The 26543-nt window shown below is 39.4% G+C and overlaps 2 protein-coding genes and 1 pseudogene across 5 annotated transcripts in view; all 3 read left to right on the top strand.

The window, feature by feature from the left end:
* Positions 1-5655, top strand: part of LOC126085501 (pantetheinase-like) — a 32463-nt gene extending 26808 nt beyond the window's left edge. For all 3 annotated transcript variants that reach the window (XM_049900971.1, XM_049900962.1, XM_049900980.1), the window contains 2 exons: positions 3964-4134; positions 5170-5655. In XM_049900971.1, the coding sequence (XP_049756928.1) occupies positions 3964-4134; positions 5170-5352 (354 nt within the window). In that variant the 3' untranslated portion in view covers positions 5353-5655. The remainder of the gene's footprint in view (positions 1-3963; positions 4135-5169) is intronic.
* Positions 1-26543, top strand: part of LOC126085516 (pantetheinase-like) — a 73042-nt gene that overhangs the window by 26808 nt on the left and 19691 nt on the right. Inside the window, exons 1-3 of one of the 2 annotated variants that reach the window (XM_049900994.1) lie at positions 21907-22009; positions 22160-22390; positions 26353-26483. In XM_049900994.1, the coding sequence (XP_049756951.1) occupies positions 22178-22390; positions 26353-26483 (344 nt within the window). In that variant the 5' untranslated portion in view covers positions 21907-22009; positions 22160-22177. Of the gene's footprint in view, positions 1-21906; positions 22010-22159; positions 22391-26352; positions 26484-26543 lie in introns of those variants that run through there. The other variant, XM_049901003.1, reaches the window with a different exon arrangement.
* Positions 11780-16063, top strand: LOC126070246 (pantetheinase-like; annotated as a pseudogene).

Below are 26543 nucleotides of genomic sequence, written 5' to 3'. Positions count from 1 at the left end.
CTGCTGGTGGATTCAAACTGCAGACCATTTGATTAACAGGTGAGCTCTTAACCACTGCACCGTCAGGGCTCTGTAAAGATTACTACCTTGGAAACTCTATGGGGCAGTTCTACTCAGTCCTACAGGGTGGCTATGAGTTGGAATCCACTCAATGGCAACTGGTTTGATTTCGGTTTATAGGGCTTTGAGAAAATTTAATTTAATCAATAAATGTAAAGTGCTTAACACTTTGTCTGGCACAAAGTACTCAATAAATGCTGTTTTATTACTATTATTGTCAATAAAAATAAACATGACTTTTTCAGTTAATTATCAGACCTGCACTGCCAGGTTTCACTAGTATAAACACTGGCTCTATTACTTAAGCCTACAATCTGAATCCAGTACCTCCTAATTTAGTCACTTTATTTCTTCAAGAGCCTTAGAGTTGATTCAAACTCATAGCGACCCTATGGGTCAGAGTAGAACTGCCCCATTAATCCTTCTCATATGCCAGATGGCCTATCCGTTATCGCCTGGATGGGTTCTATCTCTCTCCTTTTCATTAATTTTAATCAAAGTAATGCATGTACTTAAGCAAGAAGACAAATAGCACTAAAGTCTTAAATAATAGTGATTCCCTCCACAGTACATCCAACCTCCTTTCTGGTAGCAAATGCTTTTGTAGCTCTTAGCTTTTTCTTCTGAAATGTACACATCTCTATATTTCTGAATAATACTTCTGTGTTTTATTCAATTTTAGTCCAGATTCACTCCTTTTTTCTTTTCATTTATTTTCATATGTAAGATTTTCTATCCCTTCTTGTAACCTGGATTGGTTCTATTTCTTCTTTTAAAAGTTTATGTAACAGCGGTTCCCTCTTTAGTCTATCCCATTCCTCATCCCGGGGACCCTTTGACTCTTATCCATTTCTTCTGGAATTTACATTTCTCCATATTCCTGTTTTCAAAAAAAAAATCATCAATTTCAGCCATTATCTTTTTAGTGTCTAGCCTGGTAGATGAATATTTTTTATAGCATTCTGCTTTGTCCCTTCTACCATCTTTCCAAAATCTTTTATTTGTGTCAATACTTAGTGTTTATATTTTCATGACTATGCAAACATCATTCAGCGTATAGATTGTAGTTTCTTTTTCTCTTTGTTTTTCCTGAACTTTTCATTGTCTTTTTATTTGCTTAACTTTTCTTGAATCTTTTGTTAAAATTCCCTGGTCTTTCAATAGTATCTCAAAACATATGCCCACAAAGTCATTTTCATCAAGTTAAGAAAGTTTTAAAAAAAATCTGCCTCTCTCTCTGGACAGTATTGTCATCATCTTGGAATTTCCCTTGTTGTCATCCTAGGAATTCTCTTGAATTGAATTCCCTGATTTTATTCTTGTTTCTTTATTTACTTCTTTGTGTTGTTGGGGCACAGTCTCCAGCATGATTGTTGCTTGAGTCACATTGCTCTAATCTGAACTGGCTGCCTTCTGAGTCTGGTACACCATAGCTGTCATCCTGGGATCTCTATTCATCACAATGGGAACGATTTTCTTTATCCACATCCTGTGTGGATTTTCTGTTTTCTATTCCATGTCTTTCTTGTTGGTTTATGACCTTTTCTTTGTTGTTGTTGTCAGCTATTTCCCGAAAAAGTGAAGGGGAGGTAAACATTTTTGAGATTTTACATATTTGAAATGTGTTTACTCTCAAATTATTTACATATATATGAAATTCGAGGGAGGAAATAATTTTCCTTCAGAATTTTGAAGATATTTCCTCCTTTTTTACTTTCTCCCGAGAATATTGAAGTTATTTTAATTTCCGATTCTTTACATGTGACATTCTTCCCTCATTCACCTTCTCTCTCCTCCAAAACTTGCAAAAATTTTTTTCCCTCCATTTTATTTTTCTCTCCTTCTAGGACTTCTATCTAGATCTTGTCCCTCTTAAATTGGTTCCCTAATTTTTCCAATCTTTTCTTGGTTATTTTTCATCTCTTTATTTCTTTTCTCTACTTTCTGAGATTTCCTCTTCTTGATCTTCCAAATCTTCCCCTGGATTTAACATTCTTACTATCACCATTTCAATTTATAAGAGCTTATTTTAATTTCTGAATCTTCCTCCCATATTTGTCATCATATAGATCTCTGTATCTCTGTCTATATATATATTGTGGATGCAGTATTTTCTCTTATCCCTTTGAAGCTATTAAAGAAATTTTTTTCTCGATCTTTTTTGCCCTGAATAGTCTCTGTTTACTGCAAGTTACCTTTATCTACTTGTGCTGCTCTCTCTTTCACATTAAAAGCTTTTGCCAGTTATCTGTAACCCTGTTTCCCTTCTTTAGGAAATATATTCTCTGTCTTTTACTGGAGCAGGGGAGGGACAGTTCTCCATCCATGAGGGTAACTCAGGATCTAAGAAATTCTTAATGACTTCTCATCAATTTTCTTTACATCTGCCCCAACTTCATCTCCTGTTCCAGATGCTTGTAGAAATAGTCTTTTGTGTATTATGCAGCGTAAAAATGAGGTTAATTCTTGTCTTTCAACATTGGCTTTCTTAGGTCTGCTAAATCATTTACCACTTTTCCATCAATACTCCAGCTTCTAAAATAGTTGCTGTGTTCTATTCTCTTGTTTTCCTCATCCTTGTAGGTTTGCATCTTTTGAAAAATTACTGCATTTTTGGTAGGTTTCAATGGGCCAAAATAGAGGCATGTGTTCATTATACAACCTTTACTTGAAAGTTAGTTCTGTCTCCTTGTCTTAGTCATCTAGTGCTGGTATAACAGAAATACCACAAGTGAATGGCTTTAACAAAGAGAAATTTAATCTCTCACTGTCTAGTAGGCTACAAGTCCAAATTCGGGGCATCAGCTCCAGGAGAAGGCATTCTCTTACTGTTGGCTCTGGAGGAAGGTCCTTGTCATCAGTCTTCCCTTGGTCTGGGAGCATCTCAGCACAGGAACCACAGGTCCAAAGGATGCGCTCTGCTCCCAGTGCTACTTTATTGGTGATATGAGGTTCCGGACTCTCTGTTTGCAGGCCACACCCCAGGGAAACTTCATTTACATTGGATCGGGGATGTGACCTGATAAGGGTGTTACATTCCCACCCTAACCCTCCTAAAATAAAATTACAATCACAAAATGGAGGACAACACAGAATATTCGGAATCATGGCCTAACCAAGTTAGTACACACATTTTGGGGGGAGCATAATTCAATCCATGGCATTCTTTTAACACACTTGCCCTGAAATGCTTGCCCTCCACCTGCAAGAGTAGAAGCAGGAAGACAAGGCAACAGAGGAAGGTGGCTTGGAACAGGCTTGCAATGGGAGATGCTCTACAAAAAAAAAAAAAAATTTTTTTCTACAGATGGGGTTAAATGGATATGGGTAGTCCTTTGTGGGTCTTTGGTTTACCTGGTGTGAAGGCTCATGTATTTAGAATTTACATTCAAATAGCTATGTAGAATAGTGGAAGAACTTAATTGGGACTGTTTCAACCCTTAATCAGATGCAAAGTATGTGACTTTTCTGGATCACAGACAGTACTTCTAGGTCATCTCTAGGGCCCCTTTCAAATCTAAATTTCCCTCATACATGTCATAGGCTATAGGATAGAAATTGAACCAGTATCTAAGCTAAAAAACTTTTTAACAAATTGAATGCTCTGATGAGTGAAATCATTGATAAGGACAATGAGGGTATAGTTGTCCATGGATATAGGACAAAGATCTGATTGGTTCTTTATGTGGTAAATTTGTTTGCAAGTGAATTGCTGGAAGTACTGGGGTCTGAAGTCCTTTGTTTTTATTACTAGTTTCATTAGCTGTTCACCAATGAATTGGGTTAATCGAATGAGGAAGTGACATTATTTTACTAAATAAAGGGCACAGGCATTTCTCTAGGTCATCAGAGTGTGCCGATTGGCTTTGTTGTGACTTATTGCTTTGCCTTTACTTCCTGTAGATTTGTACTATGCTGAAATGCAGAACAACTGCCTTAGAAACTTGTGGTGACTCAGTCGAAGCAGCTTCCACCAGCTTTGAAATGTTCTCCCTCAGCGGCACTTTTGGAACCCAGTATGTCTTCCCTGAGGTGTTGCTGAGTGACGTGCAGCTTGCACCTGGAGAATTTCAGGTAAGAATCTGTGCTTGATATTGCGAATTAATTTCACCTAAGAGAAAACATTTTTAAGACCAAAACCTGCCCCGGAGCTTAAAAATATGATAAAAACTTCCATTTGGGAAGGGTAAAATTGGTCTTGGGAATCACCAAGAGCACTGAGCAGACTGAATTTTCTGTCTGGGAATTCTTAAGATAGTAAGTAATGTGTCCTGGAGAATAAAGAAATATATTTATTTTTGGGGAATATGGGAGGAGGCTGGGCTGTTGAAGGTCTATCAAATAGGAAGGAGACTCAAGGAGAGTAGTTTTAGGGACAGGCCCATTAAAGGAAGGCTCTTAGATTACTGGTAAGGGGAAGTCCTAGGCAGGGAAAGGAATTCCTCTCATTGTGTGGGTCAAGGCCTGGTGCATCGCCATAAGAGAAAAGGAAAGAAGAAAAGCTGAGGGAGAAGAATCTAACAGTGGCTGGTGTTGACAAGGGAGCAAAACTATTTATTTTAGACTCCAGAAATAATTCCTTCCAGCACATGCACTCTGCCCAGCCATTCTCCTCTGCCAACTTTTCCTGTAGGTGTTGCTTTCACTCTGCCTTCCTGGTAGAAACAACTTCAGGGAGGTGGGGATGGGGTAGGAGCGAGTGGGAAAATTAGACGGGGGTGGTGAGTGGGTGCAAAGGACCATGGGGGCTCAGTTCAAATTCCCCTTCTGGCTTTTTGTGGTGAAGTTCTATCTTGTCTGATAGGACTAGATTTTTCTTTTACATACTCCCAAATCCATTGCTTTATGCTTATTAACTCATGAGAGGCTTCCTTAGATACGTTAATTAAGAGTAGTTGCAAGCGTTTCAATAATAAAAGAGTCAGTGCCAATTCCATGGCTCCATTTTTTCCTGTACACTGCAACATTTCAAATATTTCTGCTAGAACAGCATTTGATCTATGTTTTTTAAATCTGTTTCTTCATCCAGTTATGCTGAATTTTAAAAGTATGTTATAGAATTGTATAACTTAAAGGTACATCCTGTCTACCTTTCTTTGTGTTAATTAGGTGTCAAGTGACGGACGCCTGTTTAGCCTGAAGCCAACATCTCGACCTGTCTTAACAGTAACTCTGTTTGGGAGGTGGTACGAGAAGGACCAGACATCAAAAGCTTCATCAGACCTCAGGACGCAAGCACTAGTATTGATGACAATAGCTATAACCACTATCGCGTACTTATTAAGTTGGTAGAATATGTACTCTAACTCTCACCTTTTTCTTCTTCTTTTTGAATAATATTTTAAAGATGGATGCTAGAGAAAACAAAGATGGGTCTGGAGTTTTTGATAATCCTGGTCTCTGGTATAAGTGAATTACCAGTCACCCGTGCACATCCTTCTAATAATTCAAACTAGACAAATAGTAGCAATATTTCAAAAGGTAAAAATGTATAGAATTGGAATAACTGTTGTACTCAATGCTTAGTTTTTTTTTAAGAGAGATAAGTTAATATATTTGAGGTGATTAGACAAGTTCCTGACTCATGGAAAGCCTTCCGTGTATGTTAGCTGTTACGATTAAATGTGACTATAACAAGAAGAAAATCAAGTGTGATGTATTTATTTCTAAAATTATATCTCCTCTGATTGTTTAAAGTACACGCATTTTCATGAGGTTCAGCCACCCAACATATTTCAATTAGAAAATCAATAAACTCAGCATCCCTGGATTGGCTTTCACTGGGTATTTAGCACTGACGTGTTTCAGAAGGCAGTTGGCTTATATCTAGGAACCTGTGGGAGGCCCTTCACTTTCTTCTGTCTTTTTCAGCAGTTATTGAGCAGTGATCGAGTGCCTTGCCTGTCTTGTCAACCTGTAAGCACGTTAATGCGGATGGCTCCAAAGCAGAGGTCAGCCAAATCTAGCCTGTTGCCTGTTTTTATGACCTATAAGCTAAGCATGGTTTTTACATATTTAAATTATTAAAAAATCAAAAGAATAACATTTTGTGATACATGAAAATTGTGTGAAATTCAAAAGTTCAGTGCCCATACAGAAAAGTTTTATTGGGACTTAAACCAGTTGCAGTTGAGTTGATTCTGACTAATGGCAACTCTGTATTTGTCAGAGAGTAGAACTTTGATCCATAGGGTTTTCAGTGGCTGATTTTCTGGGAGCAGATTATGGTCCTTCCTTCCAAGGTGTCTGTAGGGGGACTCAAACTGCCAACCTTATGCTTAGCAGCCAAGTGCATTAACCTTTTTTTTTGTACCATACCAAAAAACAAAACAAAACAAAAAAACAAACCACTGCTGTTGAGTCGATTCCGACTCATAGCTACTCTATAGGGCAGAATAGAACTGCCCCACAGAGTTTCCAAGGAGTGTCTGGTGGATTCAAACTGCCAACCTTCTGGTTAGCAGCCATAGGTCTTTACCACTATGCCACCAGGGTTTCCTTGTACCATGCAGCCATGCTTATTTGATTAGGTATGGCCTGTGGTTGCTCTGCACTGCAACGGTGGAATTGAGTAGTTGTGGCACAGACTGTGTGGTCTGAAAAGCTGAAAATATTTACTACCTGACCCTTTCCAGAAATAGTTTGCTGATCCATGCTCTAATGTATTAAATAACAAAGGAATTTTGTAGTGAAAACCTTTACTACAAATCAGTGGATATATTGCCTAGAGTTTCTTTTCTGTAATCCTCTCACCCAAGAAGACATAAAATGTTTGTATTTGCTTTGTATTATATTACCATCATAAAAAAGTTACCTCAATTAAGTTGTGACCAAATAATGCTAAATAGTCTGATAACCAAAACAAGTGAATATAATTTTTATAAAAATGATTGATGTGTAGTCACTGTATCACATTGTTAAGTCTTCTGTTGGGTTTAGAACGCTCTAAAATGCCTGACAGAAATTCTCCCCCCCACCCCCCGCCAGGAAAACAACTTTGAACTGCTCCTCAAATGCATATATTTTCTTAACTTTTCCCTGCAAAAAATTCACTAACTTGCCTTAGAAATATTTTTCTTAAAATAAAACACTGGCAGTGTATGGACTTCATTATTTTTTTAATGGTATTTACTATATTCTTACCCTGCTCTGACTACTCCTTGACTCTGAATTTTTTTCTAACACATGTACTTATGCTATATTTCGATATGCTTTTACATCTTTAATTGCTATTTCTTCTGTAGGAAACATTTGTGGTGCTCATTTGGTACAAATAACTCAATTTCAAGAAAGTTCTATATACAATTAAAGCTTTTTAAATCACCTTTTTGTACCTTAATGGATTTGGAGGGCCCAAAAGCAATTTTGACTTCCTTATTTAAAAAAAAAAAATACATTTTATATCATCAACTTAATGACAATGGCATTTAACTCTTGTGCTGCAATTAGCCTTGTCGCCCTAGATAAGTCTAAATCCGTTTTTACTTTTATTGTAGCACATATATCTTATTTGTTTCTCTTTAAGATTTTCAATGATTTTATTTATTTGTTCTGGTAGTTATTTATCTGAGCAAGACACTTAAATTACGACATCTCTCCGTCTCTTGCCATAATCCCACTGAAATGATTACCTAGTAACACCCAGCTAGCCTGCCTCCCCAAGACTCAAATGGACACTCTTAGAGAAGCACGGCTAGTGGATTGATAGTGAAACCACCAGATCATCTTTTCCTGGTTAGGAAACCAGAAAGTCACATTCATAGAATTATGTATTTAATCAAGCACTAAATGGTCTTTTTCAATAACAACATAATCTCTTGAAAGTGTATAATTTAGTGAATAAAAGGACATCTTCAAAGTCAAAAGATCCCTCAAACGATAGTCTATGCATATAGCGCTGATACCAAACTCACACTACAAAACATGCCCTTTTGAGAGGAGAACAATGTACCTGCAGCCGTGATACACGTCTTCAATATACCATTTTGAAATGAACATTTTGTGGCAGACACCGTTTTTTTTTTAAACATTACCGTACCATTCTGGGTAAAAAAAAAAAAAAAAAACTGTACCATTCTGGGTAACTTTCAGTAAATATTTCGCTAAAATTCATCTTGTGCTTTTGGATGAATTTAACTGCCTTTTTCTTTCTTTTTTTTTTTTAAGACCTAAAGCAAAACAAGAAAGTTTGTTATGTATTTAGGAGCAGCCACAGATCTTGAGAGTGATGTCATTTCCTCTGCTTATAGCCCAGTATTTGTCAAACTTCACATCGTCAGAGACGAAGGCTTTGTGATTTTCTCTAATCGTGGAGTGTGCTTTTAGTTTGATCTGAGAGAACTTGAGTTTACCAGAATCAAACATTTCCTGGTCAGGTATGCTGGAGAGAGCAAAGCTCTTACCCCACAAGGTCATGACTGGAGTCGAGTGTCTGGTAGTTTGCTGACATAGCCGATCTGGTTTGACCAGGCTAGCGTGCAGTTCAGTGCTGGGATGTTAGGGCTAACAAAGGCCAGATGCTAGGACCACGATAGGCCCACCAAGTAGCTGGCTGTACCCCACAATGTTAAGGCCGTGGCCATGATGACACAGTTCCTATGTTCCAGCTGTCAGGGAAGAAAGACTTGCGCCATATGGTGGAAGACCTTTGGGCTGTGACCATGTCCAACCAAGCCTTTTTTTTTTTCCTTTACTAAATGCATCTTTAAGAATCCCTGGTGGTACAGTGGTTAAGTACTCAGCTGCTAACCAAAAGGTTGGCAGTTCAAGCCCACCAGCCACTCTACTGGAGAATGATGTGGCAGTCTGCCTCTGTAAAGGTTACAGCCTCGGAAACCCTATGAGGCAGTCCTACTCCATCCTACAGGTTTGCTATGAATTGGGATGACTTGACAGCAGTGGGTTTTGTTTTTTGGAAATTCACTTTTGTGTGATGAGAGAGCTTCAGTGGGACTCCAATACAAGCTGAGTACACTGGGAGAGAGACCAACCAAGAGACAGGGAGTGATAAATGTGCATTTCAGGTCATGACATTTTCTCCATCTTGATTCACGCAATTTTTTTTCCTTAAAAAAATCCCAAGCTTCCCAATAGGTGGCCGTGTTGTTTTTCTCCTCCCTTTGCCAAAAGTATTCACTTTCAAATTGGTGGAGAAGTTAGGGGAGAAAAAAAGGTTCTCATATCTCTATAAGAGTGCCGGTGGGTGGCTCTCTGCAGTGAAAAATGCCCTCACTTGCCTTCTACTCCTGGTCTCACAAGATATTCAAAATTTTGAAAAAGAGAGGAAAAGATTAAATAATCACATAATGCAAAAATGCCCCTGCAGGGTTCCATGGCCCCTTCACCCCAGTGTCCTAGAGGCAGGGCAGGTTTTGCCCCCCATACCTCCAAAGGCTGACTGCTGTTTCCAGTGCCAGGCAGCTCCTCAGCACCCTGCTCAGCACATTCATCTGTCCTTGTGTGTCGGCCCTGACGAAAGTGGTTGTATCCATTTTTAAGACTGTCAAATGCATTTAACATTGCCTATATAATAATAAAAAATTTTTTATATAATAATAATGAGCATTTTTTGAGCACCTACTGAAAGCCAAGTACTTTCTCACACAAAAATGACCCTATGAAATAAGCACCATAATAATAATAATATGTCCATTTTGAAAGGGAAAATTGAGGCTTAGGCTAAGTAATAAATTCAAGATCACCAAGTCATAAGTGGCTGAGCCGGAATAAAGCACCCAGCTCCTTCTGTCTCAAATATATATACTGTACTGTCTTTCATTTTGCCACACTTTTATCATATCTCTTAGTTAGGATAGGCTAGGTTATAATGCAGTAACAAATAATACTTAAGTCTCTTGGCTTAACACAACAAAAGTTTGTGTCTTGCCCATAAAGAATCCACTCCAGGGCAGTTAGCCTCTATGTCATGGCTTAGGACCCCAGGCTTTTTTCATCTTATGCAACTTCTTTATCAACCTCTGCTTCTATAATCTCTGGAGCATGAGAAAATAACATAGAGAAATTGTACACTGCCTCTTAAACGCTTTCACCCAGAACACTATGTGATTTCAACTCATTTTTTTGTTGGCCAAAGAAGGTTATATCGCCGCGACAACTTTAAATGTGATAGGAAGTATAATCCCCCTGTATGTCAAGGAAAGGGAAGAGATTCATAAATATTAGGGGGCACTAGTAGTATCTACCACAAGTTATAAATTCCTCAGAGGCATGTATCTTATATACCTTTTCAACTTTAAAGTAAAACCAAACCCATTGCCATTGAGTCGATTCTGACTCATAGAACATATTAAAAAAAAAGAGGTGTTGCTGTCCAGTCGATTCTGACTCATTGCAACCCGATGGAACAGAGGAAAACTGTCCCATACGGTCTCCAAGGCTGTAAATCTTTAAGGAAGCTGACTGTCACATCTTTCTCCCACAAAGTGGCTGGTGGAATCAAACTGCCAACTTTTTAGTTAGCTGTCTAGTGCTTAAACACTGCACCACTAGGTCTCCTTTCTTCCTTTGTAGTTGTTGTTAAGTGCCTTCAAGTCAGTTTCTACTCATAGTGACCCTATGTATAACAGAATGAAACACTGCCAGGTCCTGTGCCATGCTCACCATCATTGCTATGTTTGAACATTTAGCACATAGAAATTATTCAGTAAATGATCATCTGCCATGGGTCACCAAAGCTGCTGTTTTATCATTCTGTTATTTTCCAACCTATAGCATCTTTACACTCCTTGCATCCTTCCTCTTTCCTTTGTTATGAGCCCCTTGTACCACCAGTTCCTTCAAGGATAAGGCTGAGGTTAGGTTCATACTTTCCCTACATCTGAAGTCAACTTTATTTGTATATTCTTGCCCGGAAAATGTAAATACATCAGAGATAGGTGCCTAGTGCTTTAAAGTTTACAAAACATTTTGCATATTGTTGTTAGATGCCCTCAAGTCGATTCTGACTCATAGCAAGCTTCCATACAACAGAACGAAACACTACCCGGTCCTCCACCATCCTCACAATTGTTATTATGCTGGAGGCCATTGTTGCATTTGCTGTGTCAATCCATCTCGTTGAGGGTCTTCTTGTTTTTTGCTGACCCTCAACTTTACCAAGCATGATGTCCTTCTCCAGGGACTGGTCCATCCTGATAACATGTCTTATTTTTCTCTTTGCCATAATTTCATAAGGTAGAAATATTTTTTCCGTTTTGCATTAGAGAGCGAAGTGTCATGTTCACATTTCCTAACTTATGGTGTTTCAGACGCTCAGTACTGAATCTTTTAACTCTATGAGCAACGCTTTAGCTACCACTCTAGTTGTTGTTGTTACCTGTCATTAAATCAGCACCCAACTTATGGTGACCCCATGCACAACGGGATCAGATCGCTGTAAGCCATAGGCTTTTCACCGGCTGATTTTCGGAAGTAGTTCACGAGGCCTTTCTTCCTAGTTCATCTTAGCCTGGAAGCTCTGCTGAAACCCCTGAGCATGATAAGGACGTGCAGGCATCCACGGACAGATGGGTGGCGGCTGCGCGTGAGGTGCATTGATTGGCCTGGAATCAAACCCGGGTGTCTAGAACGGAAAGTGAGAATTGGTTGCTAGTATTTTTTTTGCATAGAATTGCTGGACTGTGGCTTTTTTTTTTTTTTTAAGGATTCAATACATACATTTCGGAACAAAGATTGAAGTCAGTTCATCTTACCTGTTGATATGGCATGGAGAATAGAAATTTTCCTTGAGACACTGGGAGAAGAGTGTCAATATAAAGAATGGAAATATTTCATGTTTGGAGAGTAAGTTTAGAAGGATTAATGAAAATATGTTAACTGTAGAGTTAGCTCTTTAAATTTTTCTATTTTGAAATCAGTTCTGTATGATGGTCCAGCTTCAGAAATACAGCAAAAGCGCTTATCAGTGTGAACAGCTATTTAGCACTAACACCTTCTAGAAACTTTGAACTCCTGCCAAAGCCAATAAGGCCCCGCCTGTCAGTATGGTGTTAGATTAAAAACCCATTGCTGTCAAGTGGATTCGAACTCATGTTTACCTGAGAAATAGTTTATGTTTGGGCAATGTGTTTTGTAGACATGTGGATTGGATAAACTTCAAATTGAACTATGAAAATATTGGTATCAAAAAATGCTATATAACAGATTATGATATTGATTTAACTAAAATTCGTTGTGAACCAGCTGATATTTTTTCCTTCCTGTCTATGGCAAAATTTCAGCCTGCTCTATCAAAGACAATTAACTGAGAGTTTATTTGCTCTTGTAATATGAGTAAAAATTAATTGCAAACCTTGCCACCTTGTGTGCTTAATAGCAGGAACCTGGTAGAAATAGACTATTAAAGCATTGTAGCAAGAATATTAAAATCTGATAGCTTGAAAATATTCTTTAAATATATACACATAATTTAATTTTAACTGAAATAAATATGTGAAAATTACCTGATTTTGCTGATAAAAACATACTGTAATAATTTTAGTGATTACAACAATAAAATCCTTTGAAGATGTTTTGAAATTACTATTAATATGGGAATGTGTCATCTATCTAGCATGTAATTATGGTTTCTCTGCCCATCCATCTATGATGGGTGTTAAGTTCTCCTGAATGCACCAATCTCGATTTTTTCTGTTTAGCTGTTTGAAGGGTCTGTGGGGAAAATCAGCTATCAAGAAGAGAAAACCCTTCATTTGAACATTTTCCAATTTTTTTTAGTGGTCAGGAGCTGGAGCTTTGGAGTCAGAGCAATCTGGAATCCGATTTCACTGCCACACACTACTAGTAAATTAACTTGTCTAATTCTCAGTCCCTTCCTTTGTAAGGCAAAGGTAAAACAAACAAAGTACCTATAATTTAGAGTTGTGGGAAAAGCTAGGGATTTCATATAATGCACTTAGCCCATTTACTGGTACATGTTCAATAGAAGATGTTCCCCCTCCTTTTATTTCTTCCTATTTCCCCTCTTCTTCCTTCTTCTCCTCCCATTTCCCTTCCTCCTCCTTTTCCTTTTCCTCTCAGCTTCTCCCTGCCCTCTCCCATTTCCCTCTCCTTTCCTCCCTCCTTCTTCTCTTCCTCCTCATTATTCCACTTTATTATTATTGACAGTAGCCAAGCTAATTCTGGGCCCACATGAACAGTGTGTCCAGGTTCTGTCTTCAACACATCTTATGTGGACTATTGAAACAGCTCCCTAATGCTTCCCAAACATTTTGTCTCTCATTCATCGTTCCAGTTCCTTTTCCTCTCCACAATTAATCTGTGTAAAAGAAAACTCAGATTTTGTTCCTTCTGTCCTTTTCGTTTATTAAACTTGGACCAGGTTTCTTAGCCTCTTGTGCAAAGCTCTCTATGTCAGGAGTCTGAAATGTTCTTTTTTCCTTTTCCTTTCTTTCACTAAGGGTGACTCTCCTCCAACCAGGTTGAATAGTTCTCTGAAAAAAACCTTCTCTGCCCTCCCTCAGTCTTTTGGTTCACTTATTCAAATATATTTGAATGCCTCTTTTCTGCCAGGCACTATGCTGGATTCAGTGAACAAGAGATGTGTGTGCTTACTCCATAATGTTTGTAGAATATGAGAGACTTTATAAGATGAACACACACATAATAGATTATGATAAATGCTATGAATGGAAAAAACAAAACAAAACACAGTTTTGGTCATGTCCTACCATAGGGTATTTCGAACGTATTTCTTTAACCAAATTCCCACAAACTTGGTTTCTTCTCTTCTAGCCTTAATGCTCCTCTTCTAGTTGTAGTCATTTAGTGTTTACTTTGTGATTATTAGTGAAATGATAATATATGTAGGCAACTATCATTATGAATTTCATTAAACACTAAGCTTTATTTTTTATTTTTTCCTTGTTCTATGAACACATACCAGATTTGGTCACACCCCAGTGCAGGAAAGACTAGCTGCCTGGCCAAGAACAACTCTGTCTATGTTGTGGCAAACATTGGGAACAAGAAGCCATGTACTGCTAGTGACTCTTAGCGCCCCGTTGATGACAGTTAGGAATACAACACTGATTCTGTATTTGATTCTGAAGGGAAATTGGTGGCACATTATCATAAGGTAGAACCAATTTGCAAATTATTTACATAACAATGTGGGCTAGAAGAAAAAAATATCATTATTGTGGTAATAAGCTTACTTTAGAAGCAGAGTAGAGACAAAGCATAGAAAGTAATGATTAGGACAGGTAAGATCCTATGAAGATCCTCCAGAAGTGTCCTGTGCGGAGCAGCTGGGAGTATGGGAGAGCCACAGGAACTAATTTCATTGAAAGGTAAGGTCACCTTTTGGGTTTTGTCCTTTTAAAAATATGTCCTGGCAATGTGTTGAGGCAAGAATAAAAAAGTCTTCACCAGATAGAGTTGGTCTTGAGAAGAAACGAGCAAAGAAAATTCCCTGCCTACAGGAAATAGTTGAAGTGTTCGTGTCAAATAGAAGTTATCTGTTTTGCTCCAATACTTGTAAGATTCAAGAGGGCCTTTATAAATAAGGATTTCCATGTATTTATTATCTGTTGAATGTGGAGGTTGAACCTAAGACTCCTTTTAGCTTGAGTAGCCTCTGATTCTTTAAGGTATTGCTCTTTCTCTCTGAAGATGGCAGCCAGAGATGAAATTGGCCATCAATTCGTTGGCCAACTAATAGATGTGAGCTTGCACTAGTTATAGCTTATACACAGTAATGTTAGGGTCAACTTCTTAGAAGAGGTTTTTTTTGTTTTTCTTCCTGTTTATCACAGCAATACCTTTTCATGGGTGAAGATCACTTCAAGTCACCTAAGAGGCCTGAGGTAAGAACTTTTAACACCACCATGGGGAGGTCTGGCATTTTTACCTGCTTTGATAGACTCTTCCATGATCCTGCTGTGATCCTGGTAAAAAAATTTCCACGTGGACACCATACTCTTCTTGATGACTAGGATGAATATTTTGCCACATGTTTCAGCTGCTAAATTCCACTCAGCTTGGACTATGGGCATGGGTGTATATTTCTTTGCAGCTAATATCCATGGCCCCCTGATGAAAATGATGGGCAATGTGTGAGTTTTTAGATTGACAGGTTTGGTGTAATAAAGCAAGCAAGCAAACGACAAACAAAAAACCAATACTCCTTTAGTTAGCATGTACTCTTTAATACATGTTTTCCAATTCTTAGTTTTTGAATATTTATATGGTAACATACTATAGAATCAATATCAAGCTAATTGTTTTTGTAGGTCTATGTATTTATTTTTTAATTCAACTTAAATACACACTACTTTGCCTTTTTTTTTAATTCCCAAATTTCACCACTTATTACTTGAAACTTTCTGTTCTTTGGCTTCCATACACCTTATTCTACCAGATTTCCTTTCACTTGTCTGTCCTTATAGGCATGTTTTACTGAAATATATATGTCTTGTTGTTAGGTATAGTCGAATCATTTCTGACTCGTAGCAATCCCATGTTCCAAAAAACCCAGTGCCATCCTAGAGGTAGTAAAATGTTAATGTGAGTTTAAAATAACAGTAACAAGTATGAAGTCACTTTTCACTTCCTATTCCAAAAAACATTTCCAACTTATGATGTTCAGGAAGTGGCATCTCTGTAGTGGATTCTCCAAGAGCGTTTCATTACGATATGAAGACAGAGGAGGGAAAACTCCTTCTCACCCGACTGGATTCCCATCCATATCGCTCCGTGGTGAGTTGGTCTTCTTATGCCAATAGTGTAGAAGCATGCTTAGCGGGAAACCAGGAATTTAAGGTCACTGTCTTTTTTTGATAATTTCACCTTGGTGGAGCACAAGGGAGTCACAAGAAATTACACAATTTGTTTCAGAGATCTCTATTGTCATCTAAGCTACAAGATGTCTGAGAAGAGATCAGAAGTTTATGCCCTCGGGGCACCTGATGGACCAAACTCTATTGAAGGAAAATTTTATCCAAGGGTAATACATGTTTTGGTGGCAGGAGAGTTGCCAGAATAAATACAAGACACTCACTTAAATTCAAATTTCAAATACATGGAATTTTTTTTAGTGTACTTACATCTCCCAAATTGGAACTTATTTGTACTGAAAATTTATTTATTGTTTATCTACAATTCACATTTAACTAGAAATTCTGTATTTTTTTTTTTATTATTAACTTTTATTAAGCTTCAAGTGAACGTTTACAAATCCAATCAGTCTGTCACATATAAGTTTACATACATCTCACTCCCTACTCCCACTTGCTCTCCCTTTCTTGAGTCAGCCCTTTCAGTCTCTCCTTTAGTGACAATTTTACCGGCTTCTCTCTCTCTCTATCCTCCCATCCCCCCTCCAGACAAGAGTTGCCAACACAATCTCAAGTGTCCACCTGATATAATTAGCTCACTCTTCATCAGCGTCTCTCTCCCACCCGCTGACCAGTCCCTTTCATGTCTGATGAGTTGTCTTCGGGGATGGTTCCTGTCTTGTGCCAACAGAAGGTCTGGGGACCATGGCCGCGGGGATTCCTCTAGTCTCAGTCAGACCATTAAGTATGGTCTTTTTATGAGAATTTGGGGTCTGTATCCCACTGATCTCCTGCTCCCTCAGGGGTCCTCTGTTGTGCTCCCTGTCAGGGCAGTCATCGATTGTGGCCGGGCACCAGCTAGTTCTTCTGGTCTCAGGATGAGGTAGGTCTCTGGTTCATGTGGTCCTTTCTGTCTCTTGGGCTCTTAATTGTCGTGTGGCCTTGGTGTTCTTCATTTTCCTTTGCTCCAGGTGGGTTGAGACCAATTGATGCATCTTAGATGGCCGCTTGTTAGCATTTAAGACCCCAGACGCCACATTTCAAAGTGGGATGCAGAATGATTTCATAATAGAATGATTTTGCCAATTGACTTAGAAGTCCCCGCAAACCATGTTCCCCAGACCCCCGCCCTTGCTCCGCTGACCTTTGAAGCATTCATTTTGTCCAGGAAACTTCCTTGCTTTTGGTCCAGTCCAATTGAGCTGACCTTCCATGTATTGAGTGTTGTCTTTCCCTTCACCTAAAGCAGTTCTTATCTACTGATTAATCAATAAAAAACCCTCTCCCACCCTCCCTCCCTTCCCACCTCTTAACCACAAAAGTATGTGTTCTTCTCAGGTTTACTGTTACTCAAGATCTTATAATAGTGGTCTTATACAATATTTGTCCTTTTGCCTCTGACTCATTTCGCTCAGCATAATGCCTTCCAGGTTCCTCCATGTTATGAAATGTTTCACAGATTCGTCACTGTTCTTTATCGATGCGTAGTATTCCATTGTGTGAATATACCACAATTTATTTACCCATTCATCCGTTGATGGACACCTTGGTTGCTTCCAACTTTTTGCTATTGCAAACAGAGCTGCAATAAACATGGGTGTGCATACATCTGTTTGTATGAAGGCTCTTGTATCTCTAGGGTATATTCCTAGGAGTGGGATTTCTGGGTTGTATGGTAGTTCTATTTCTAACTGTTTAAGATAACGCCAGATAGATTTCCAAAGTGGTTGTACCATTTGACATTCCCACCAGCAGTGTATAAGAGTTCCAATCTCTCCGCAGCCTCTCCAACATTTATTATTTTGTGTTTTATGGATTAATGCCAGCCTTGCTGGTGTGAGATGGAATCTCATCGTAGTTTTAATTTGCATTTCTCTAATGGCTAATGATCGAGAGCATTTTCTCATGTATCTGTTGGCTGCCTGAATATCTTCTTTAGTGAAATGTGTGTTCATATCCTTTGCCCACTTTTTGATTGGGTTGTTTGTCTTTTTGTGGTTGAGTTTTGACAGAATCATGTAGATTTTAGAGATCAGGCGCTGGTCGGAGATGTCATAGCTGAAAATTCTTTCCCTGTCTGTAGGTGGTCTTTTTACTCTTTTGGTGAAGTCTTTAGATGAGAATAGGTGTTTGATTTTTAGGAGCTCCCAGTTATCGGGTTTCTCTTCATCATTTTTGGTAATGTTTTGTATTCTGTTTATGCCCTGTATTAGGGCTCCTAGGGTTGTCCCAATTTTTTCTTCCATGATCTTTATCGTTTTAGTTTTTATGTTTAGGCCTTTGATCCACTTGGAGTTAGTTTTTGTGCATGGTGTAAGGTATGGGTCCTGTTTCATTTTTTTTGCAAATGAATATCCAGTTATGCCAGCACCATTTGTTAAAAAGGCTTTCTTTTCCCCAATTAATTGACACTGGTCCTTTGTCAAATATCAGCTGCTCATATGTGGATGGATCTATGTCTGGGTTCTCAATTCGGTTCCATTGGTCTATGTGCCTGTTGTTGTACCAGTACCAGGCTGTTTTGACTACTGTGGCTGTATAATAGGTTCTGAAATCAGGTAAAGTGAGGCCTCCCACTTTCTTCTTCTTTTTCAGTAGTGCTTTGCTTATCCGGGGCTTCTTTCCCTTCCATATGAAATTGGTGATTTGTTTCTCTATCCCTTTAAAATATGACATTGGAATTTGGATCACAAGTGCGTTAAATGTATAGATGGCTTTTGGTAGAATAGACATTTTTACTATGTTAAGTCTTCCTATCCATGAACAAGGTATGTTTTTCCACTTAAGTATGTCCTTTTGAATTTCTTGTAGTAGTGCTTTGTGAAATTCTCTATTTTTATTTCTAAATCTGATAACCATAGATGTCAGTCCATTATGACACTGGTCGGAAAAAGCACAGAGCATTTATTTGGGATAGCAGTTTTTAAAAATATACCGTAATCAAATTTCAATAGACAAATGAGCTATAAAAAGATAATTTTAGATAGATAACTGAGCCATGAAATCTCTTGCCTGAACAGTTTAGCCATTTCCAATATGTTTAATAATGTCCACCCTGCTTTATACAGAGCTTGACACGAAGTATTCTCCTCGAGACACATAGAGGTGACCTCTGAGACTGTACAGTAGATTTCTTCTTTGCTGTTAAGAATCAGGTATCCTACCCAATATAATTCAGTCCAGAACCAGTGAACTGGAGACATTCTGGACAGTAGAAAATGCTCTTGGTCTCCTCTGCTACCATCTTTCCTGGATTCTCTTCTCAGAGGCTATGACTGCCTGATCCAATGAGTGTACTTAAGGCCTGGGCTCCACTGTCTGCCCGCGATGCTGGTGCCTTCCCTCCTCATTGTCTCAGATTTGTTCTTTTTTGCCTTCTTTTATCTCTCTCCTAGATAGTTGTCTGGAGGCTGTGTTACTAAGCCAGTGGTTCCAGCTTCTTTCCTCCCACTCTTGACCTAAGCACTCTTCTGACCCTTCCTCTCTAATATGTAGTTGTATGCTGTTGAGTTAATTCGGACTCATAGCTACCCTATAGGGCAGAATAGAACTGCCCCATAGGGTTTCCCAGGCTGTCATTTTACAGAAACAGAGTATCAGGTCTTTTCTTCCCCCCTCCCCTCCCCCACCCAGAGCCTCAGGTGAATTTGAATTGCCAGGTTTTTGGTTAGCAGCCAAATGCTTAACCATTGTGTCACAGGGCTCCTTCCTCTAGTATACAAATAAAAAATCCCTTGCTTTGTTATATCACCAAACCTGAGGCTGCTTCTCAGTTTTTACTCTCAATGATGAAACAATTGATCTGCCCCTCTTAAAGCTGTTTTTACCCCTTATCTTCTAGTGTTCCACAATTTTGATTTTCTTTGACCTCTTTTGCCTCTTACCACCCCCACATCCCTACCTCCCCACCCCCGATTTTATTTACCATGACTTACAAGTGAGGAGCGCTGCTGGACTCAGTTCTACAGATATGTCTTCCTCGTCTCAATGCTTTCCTTGGGGAATGAAACTACTCTTATGGCTTCAACCAGCATTTCTGAGGCAGCAGAGTATAACTCACTGTTTTTTTTTTCCCCCATGACAGCCAGTTCAGGCCACATAATAATATTTGCAGGCTACATTTAAAAATACAAAAATAGTTTCATGTGTCAACTTGGCTAGGCCAGTTATTTAATCAAACATTAATCTAAGCATTGTGGTGATGGTATTATTATAGCTGTGATTAACATCTACAGTCAGCTGACTTTATGTAAAGAAGATAACACTGATAATGTGAGTAGACTTTGTACAATCAGTTGAAAGACCTCAAAGGCAAATAGCAAAGTTTCCTGGTGAAGAAGACATTCTATGACCAGACCAAAACGCTAATTCCTGCAGAGTTGATTTTCCACCCTACCGTTTCCCCTAAAGATTTTGGACTCAAGACCATAACCTCAGCTCCTGCCTGAGTTTCCAGGCTGCACGCCTTCTCCACACACTTTGGACTTGCCGTCCTCCATAACTGGGTAAGCTAGTTTCTTAAAATATACCTATTTCTATTTTGTATGAATATGATATATATCTCCTATTCATTCTGTCTCTCATGCTTTTCTGGAGAACAGTGACTCATAGCGACCCTATAGGATGGAGTAGAACTGCCCCATAGAGTTTCCAAGGAGTGCCTGGCAGATTTGAACTGCCAACCCTTTGGTTAGCAGTGGTAGCACTTAGCCATTATGCCACCAGGGGTTGGTATGAGTCAGAGTCGACTCGACCGCACTGGGTTTGGTTTGGTTTTGGTTTGGAGAATAGTGACTGATAAAGGTCCTATAGAAAAATATATATTCTTAAATTGTAGTCAATTTTATTAATGGAAAAATGTTAATGAGAAAATGGACATGGTGTTCTAGTCATTAAATATTAATATATAGGCAAATACATTCAGTGGCAACACAGAGGTATATTTCTAATCTTTATCGTACATACCCCCCCCACACCTAAACATGTATACACACATGCGTGCACTTGTCTCTTCAGAGTTCACCAAGTGTCCTGAGTGCACATCTCCCCTCACCTTCAAAACCACTCTGTGAAGTCAGAGTGTATTGTCTTCCCTGGGTCAGTCTAGATTAGCTAGATGAACCGAGGACTTGATAAGGAAAGCAAGCTGTCCAAAGTCCAACAGCAAGGGAGTGGTAATACTGGGACAAGAATTAGTCTAGTCCCTTACATGCTGCCTTTATTAGGCCTTTTGTTTACCAGGCACTGTGCTAGGTGCTGGAGACACAGGTACGTGCAAGAGCCAGTGCTGGCCCTCTCATCCTTGTTCTCCTCCTTTCTCTCTTGTTTTCTCCGCTTAGGATGGGCAGGGCTTGCTGCTGGCTTCCTTTTAGGACCTGCTGCCTTGGTTTGGGCAACCCTGGTGGCATATACAGAAATACTGAATACTACACTATTTGTAGTGCCCCTTCATTCTGATTTCTCCATCTTGAGGAAACAAAGGTGAATAAAGTGCAGAGCTCAAATATTCCCATGATGAGAGAAACAATAATTTCACAATTGTAAAGCTAGTTATTCTTCACTCGTTTACACACGTTTGCTCGTTTGATCCTCACAGACCCTGCAATAAGGGAAGGTCATTTGTTGTCTAAGGATGATAGGAAACCCTAGGTTTTCTAAAATTGGCTTTTGTAATTTATTTTTAAAGTACTGAAGTCTGGGAACCATGTGGTTGATTGTTTTTTTTCTATAAACGTCAGAGGTTTGTTTTTTCAGCAATCATTGGACCTCAGCATGATCTATTCTTAGTTGCTGGCTTATGTGGCAATTTCAGCTTCATGCATCTTAAAAGTCAGCGCCAGGTCCTTCCTGGTGCTCAGTCCTTAGGGAAACGGAACAGGGGCCAGAGTAATTCGAGGCCCACATTGGGTGCCAAAAATTTGTTACCCGATTGCGGTCTGAGTCCTGGAGCAGTTGAGCCAATGAAACATACTCCAAGTTACAAAGAGTGAGAAAGTTTATTTAGGAGATGTATACATCACCCAGGACTCCGAGACAGGCTGTGTTGCTGCTGGGTCCCTGGTGATGTATACATCTCCTGAATAAATTTTCTCACTCTTTCTGACTTGCAGTACATTTCATCGGCTCGACTGCTTCAGCACACGGACCCCAGTCGGGTAACAGGAGGGTCATTTGTTGCCTATGAATGATATAAAATCCTAGGTTTTCTTAAAATTGGCTTTTGTAATTTATTTTTAAAGCACTGAATTCTGGGAACCATGTGATTGAGTTTTCTCTCTATAAACATCAGAGGTTTGTTTTCACAGCAATCATTGGGCATCAGCATGACCACTTCTCAGTTGCTGGCTTATGTGGCAATTTCCTCTCTCTGCATCTTCAAAGTCAGCACCATGGATGCTTTTATTGCAGCTGTTTATGAGCATGCAGTGATATTGCCCAATACCACCCTAAAACCAGTGTCCAGTGAAGAGGCATTGGCATTAATGAACCGAAATCTGGATGTTTTGGAGGGAGCTGTCATATCAGCAGCAAAGCAGGTACTATCTCCCAAGTGTGCTGGATTCTATGCAGAGAGAGGGTGGGGTCTTAGGAGACAGGGTCACTATCAGGGTCAATCATGTTTCTGGATGACATACGTGTCAAGGTACGAATTACTATTAGGGCTCTACTTTCCTCTGAAAATCATTAGAGCCAGCTCACTCTCATTTCCCTAGGGTCACCATAAGTCAGAGCCTGACTTAACAGCAGCCAACAACAATAACAGCAGCAAGAGCAAAGTTAAGAAAAAAACAGTTTTGTTGTCATTAAGAAGCAAAAGCCTTTTGAAGATCTAGCTGTAAATTCAGCATCTTTGCTCCTCTTTTCTGCTACAGTTGAAGGGTGGAGGATAAAGGGGGTCAGGAACCACATGCTTTTCTTAGCCTGTTAGTGGCCTTGATGTAGCCTTGTGCTCTAAGATTCCCCAGGTTTCCAGCTAAGTTCATTCCCCCAAAGCAATTAAACTTAAGTTGCAAGTAACTTAAGAGTTTGCATTACATGTTCCATGCTTCAATTGAAATACAAGATAAAAGCACGCATGTCAATGCATTGTAGTCCTTGGGTTGAATGAAAGATTAAATTTAAAACTAATTCCACAGTGTTTTTAAGTGTGTGGTTTGAATGTACGTGATTTAAATAAGATAATAGTGGATCAGAAATAACCCAGTTATATGAAAGGTGATGAAAGTAATGGATACATATTGCTGTTGTTGTTGTGTGCCAAGGAGCGAATTCCTACTCATAGGGATCCTATAGGACAGAGTAGAGCTGCCCCACAGGGTTTCCAAGGCTCTGATCTTTAGGGGAGCAGATCGCCCGGGTTTTTTTCCTGCAGATCGGCTGGTGAATTCAAATCACCGACCTTTCAGTTAGCAGCTGAATGCTCAACCATTGCGGCACCAGGGCTCCTTGGATACATACTGCATGTACCTATCAGTATGCGCTCTCAGACACAATTAATTTATAAAGGTCATTAAGAGTTCCGAGGCCCTTTTTTACCCTTAGCCCAACCATTTCCGTAAAGGCCACCGCAGCTAACACTGCAGACAGAAGGTGCCCAGGTTAGCTGAGGGAGCACCTCTAGGCTCAGGACACTTCAGGTTGTTGATGTCTGACCCCACCCTCCCCCCTCCTTTTGAGAGCAAGAATCCTGGTCACAGGGTGTGGTGCAGGGAAAGCTGGAGCAGAGGAGAGGGTAAAACAGAGAACTTGAGTTATAACTCAATCCCGACACACTCAGACACAACAATCAGCCAAAGTTCAGGAAAAGCATTTGATTTTGAGCAGAGCCAGGTTTACAGTTAACTGCAACGTGTGACAGAGCTGTGAGAGGCCTGGAAAACTACTAATGTCTATGAAATGACAACTGCCAGATTAGAAAATTAGAGTGGTTGTGAAAGAAAACAAAGCATAATAAATAGAGAAAACAAGGAAATACCATTGAAAGAAAACAAGCCCTAATGGTGGAGCATAAGGAAAGGCAGGACAGACAAACCTCCCCCCTTAAAAAAATTCACCTTTTTTCTTGAGGGCAAATTGAAAGACTGAACCACGTGCAGAAGAGCTGAACTATTTTTTTTTTTTTAATTTTACTGTACTTTAGGTGAAAGTTTACAGTGAAAATTTGTTTCTCATTCAAAAATCTATACACAAATTCTTTTGTAACGTTGGCTGCAATTCCCTCAATGTGTTAGTACTGTTCCCTTTTCTACCCCAGGCACGTGTGTCCATTCGCCCAGTTTTCCTGTCCATTTCTGCCTGTTAATCTTTGCTTTTGGGAAGGTGTTGTTCGTTTGGTCTTGCATACCTGATTGGCTTAAGAAGCCCCTTGTGTTATTCTTTGTTTTTTAGGCTTGTCTAATCCTTGACTGAAAGGTGGTGATGGGCTTTGAAAGTGCCTTCAGTTTTGAGTTAGCAGGGTGTCCACGGTCCATAGCCTTGGGGGTTCCGCCAGTCTCTGTCAGACCAGAGCAATAGGTCTTTTTTGTGTGTGTGAAATTGAGTCTTATTCTACATTTTTTTCCCACTCTGTTCCAGGACCCTCTATTTCAATCCCCGTCAGAACAATAGGTGGTGGTAGGCAGGTGCCATCTAGTTCTTCTGGGCTCAGGCTGGTGGAGGCTGTGGTTCACGTGGTCCCTCAGTCCTTTGGACTAAGGTTTTCCTTGTGTCTTTGGTTTTCTTCATTCTCCTTTGCTCTGGTTGGGGTGGAATGAATAGATGTATCTTAGACGGTGGCTCGCAGGATTTTATGACCCCAGACACTAGCTACTCACCAAAGCAGGATGTAGAACACTTCTTTATAAACTATGTTACACCAACTGACCTAGATACCCCCCAAGACCATGGTCCCTAGCCCTCAGTCTCAGTCACTTGGTACCTCAAGGTGTTCGGATGTGTCTAGGAAGCATCTGTGACTTTGTCTTTGTCAAGTTGTGTTGATTCCCCCATATTGTGTGTTGTCTTTCCCTTCACCAAAGTTTCTACTTGTCTACTATCTAGTTAGTGATTTCCCTTCCCACTCTTCTCCTCCCTCATAACCAAAGATTTTTTTTTCTGTGTGTAAACCTTTTCTTGGGTTTTTTATAATAGTGGTCTCATACAATATTGGCCCTTGTGTGGTTGACTTATTTCACTTAGCATAATGTCCTCCAGACTCATCCATGTTGTGAGACGTTTTGCGGATTCATCATTGTTCTTTATTGTGTAGTATTTCATTTTGTGTATGTATCAGATTTGTTTTTCCATTCATCTGTTGATGGGCTCTTAGGTTGTTTCCATCTTTTTGCTGTTGTGAATAATGCTGCAATGAACATGGGTGTGCATATGTCTATTCCTGTGACACCTCTTATTTCTCTGTGATATATTCCTAGTAGCGGGATTGCTGAATCATATGGTATTTCTACTTCTAGCTTTTTAAGAAGCTGCCATATCGTTTTCCATAGTGGTGGTTGTACCATTTTATACTCCCACCAGCAGTGCATAAGAGTTTCAACCTCCCCACGTCCTCTCCAATAATTAGTGCTTTTTGTTTTTTGTTTTTCATTTTTGCTGGTGATGGGATGAGATGTTCTCTCATTGCAGTTTTTATTTGCATTTCTCTATTGGCTAATGATTCCAAGCATTTCCTCGTGTGTCTGTTAGCCACTTGAATGTCTTCTTTGGTGAAGCATCTGTTCCTGTCCTTTGTCCATTTTTTTAATTGGATTATTTGATTTTTTGTTGTTGAGGTATCGAAGCCTTCCACAGATTTTAGAGTTTAGACCTTTGTAGGCTATGTCATAGCCAAAAAGTTTTTCCAAGTCTGTAGGTTCTGTTTTTACTCCTTTGGTGGTCTTTTGGTGAGCTTAAGGGTTTAATTTTTTTTTTTTTTTTAGAAACTCCCAGTTATCTACTTTATCTTCTCCTGTTTGTGCATTATTAGTTATGGTTTGTATTCTATTTATGCCTATCATTGTCCCTATTTTTTCTTCCATGATCTTTATCCATTTAAGTTTTATATTTAGGTTTTTGATCCACTTAGATTTAGTGTGTGTGTATGGTGTGAGGTGTGGGTCCTGTTTCATTCTTTTACAGGTGGACATCCCGTTTTGGCAGCAGAGTTTATCAAAGAGACTGTCTTTTCCCCATTTAATATACTTTTGTCCTTGAACTAGATCTTATGGGAGTGCCTGGTTGGCACAAATGGTTAAGCACTCACTAACCGAAAAGTTGTGGTTTCAAGTCCACCCAGAGGCTCTTCTGAATAAAGCCCTGGTGATGTACTTCTAAAAAATCAGCCATTGAAAACCTATGAAGCACAGTTCTACTCAGACACACATGAGGTCCCCAAGAGTTAGAATCAACAGCAACTGGTAGTTCTTACAGGAATGACAGTGGCAGAGGTTGTTAGTGAACACTCTCCCAGTCTTTGATTGTTTGCTTATTTGGGAAATGTTTTAATTAAGCCTCATTTTAACAGGGTGCCCATATTATTGTGACTCCAGAAGATGGTATTTATGGCTGGGTCTTCACCAGGGAAGCTATCTACCCATACTTGGAGGATATCCCAGACCCTCAAGTGAACTGGATTCCTTGTAATGATCCCAGCAGGTAAAGAAACATATTGTAAAAAATTCAACCATGAACATCAACTTATTTTACTGGGAAAAA

The sequence above is a fragment of the Elephas maximus genome, chromosome 1 (genome assembly GCF_024166365.1).
Source record: "Elephas maximus indicus isolate mEleMax1 chromosome 1, mEleMax1 primary haplotype, whole genome shotgun sequence".
NCBI classification, from domain to species: Eukaryota; Metazoa; Chordata; class Mammalia; order Proboscidea; family Elephantidae; genus Elephas; species Elephas maximus.
Note: the sequence above shows the minus strand (reverse complement) of the source record. Positions and strands in the feature narration are given on the sequence as shown.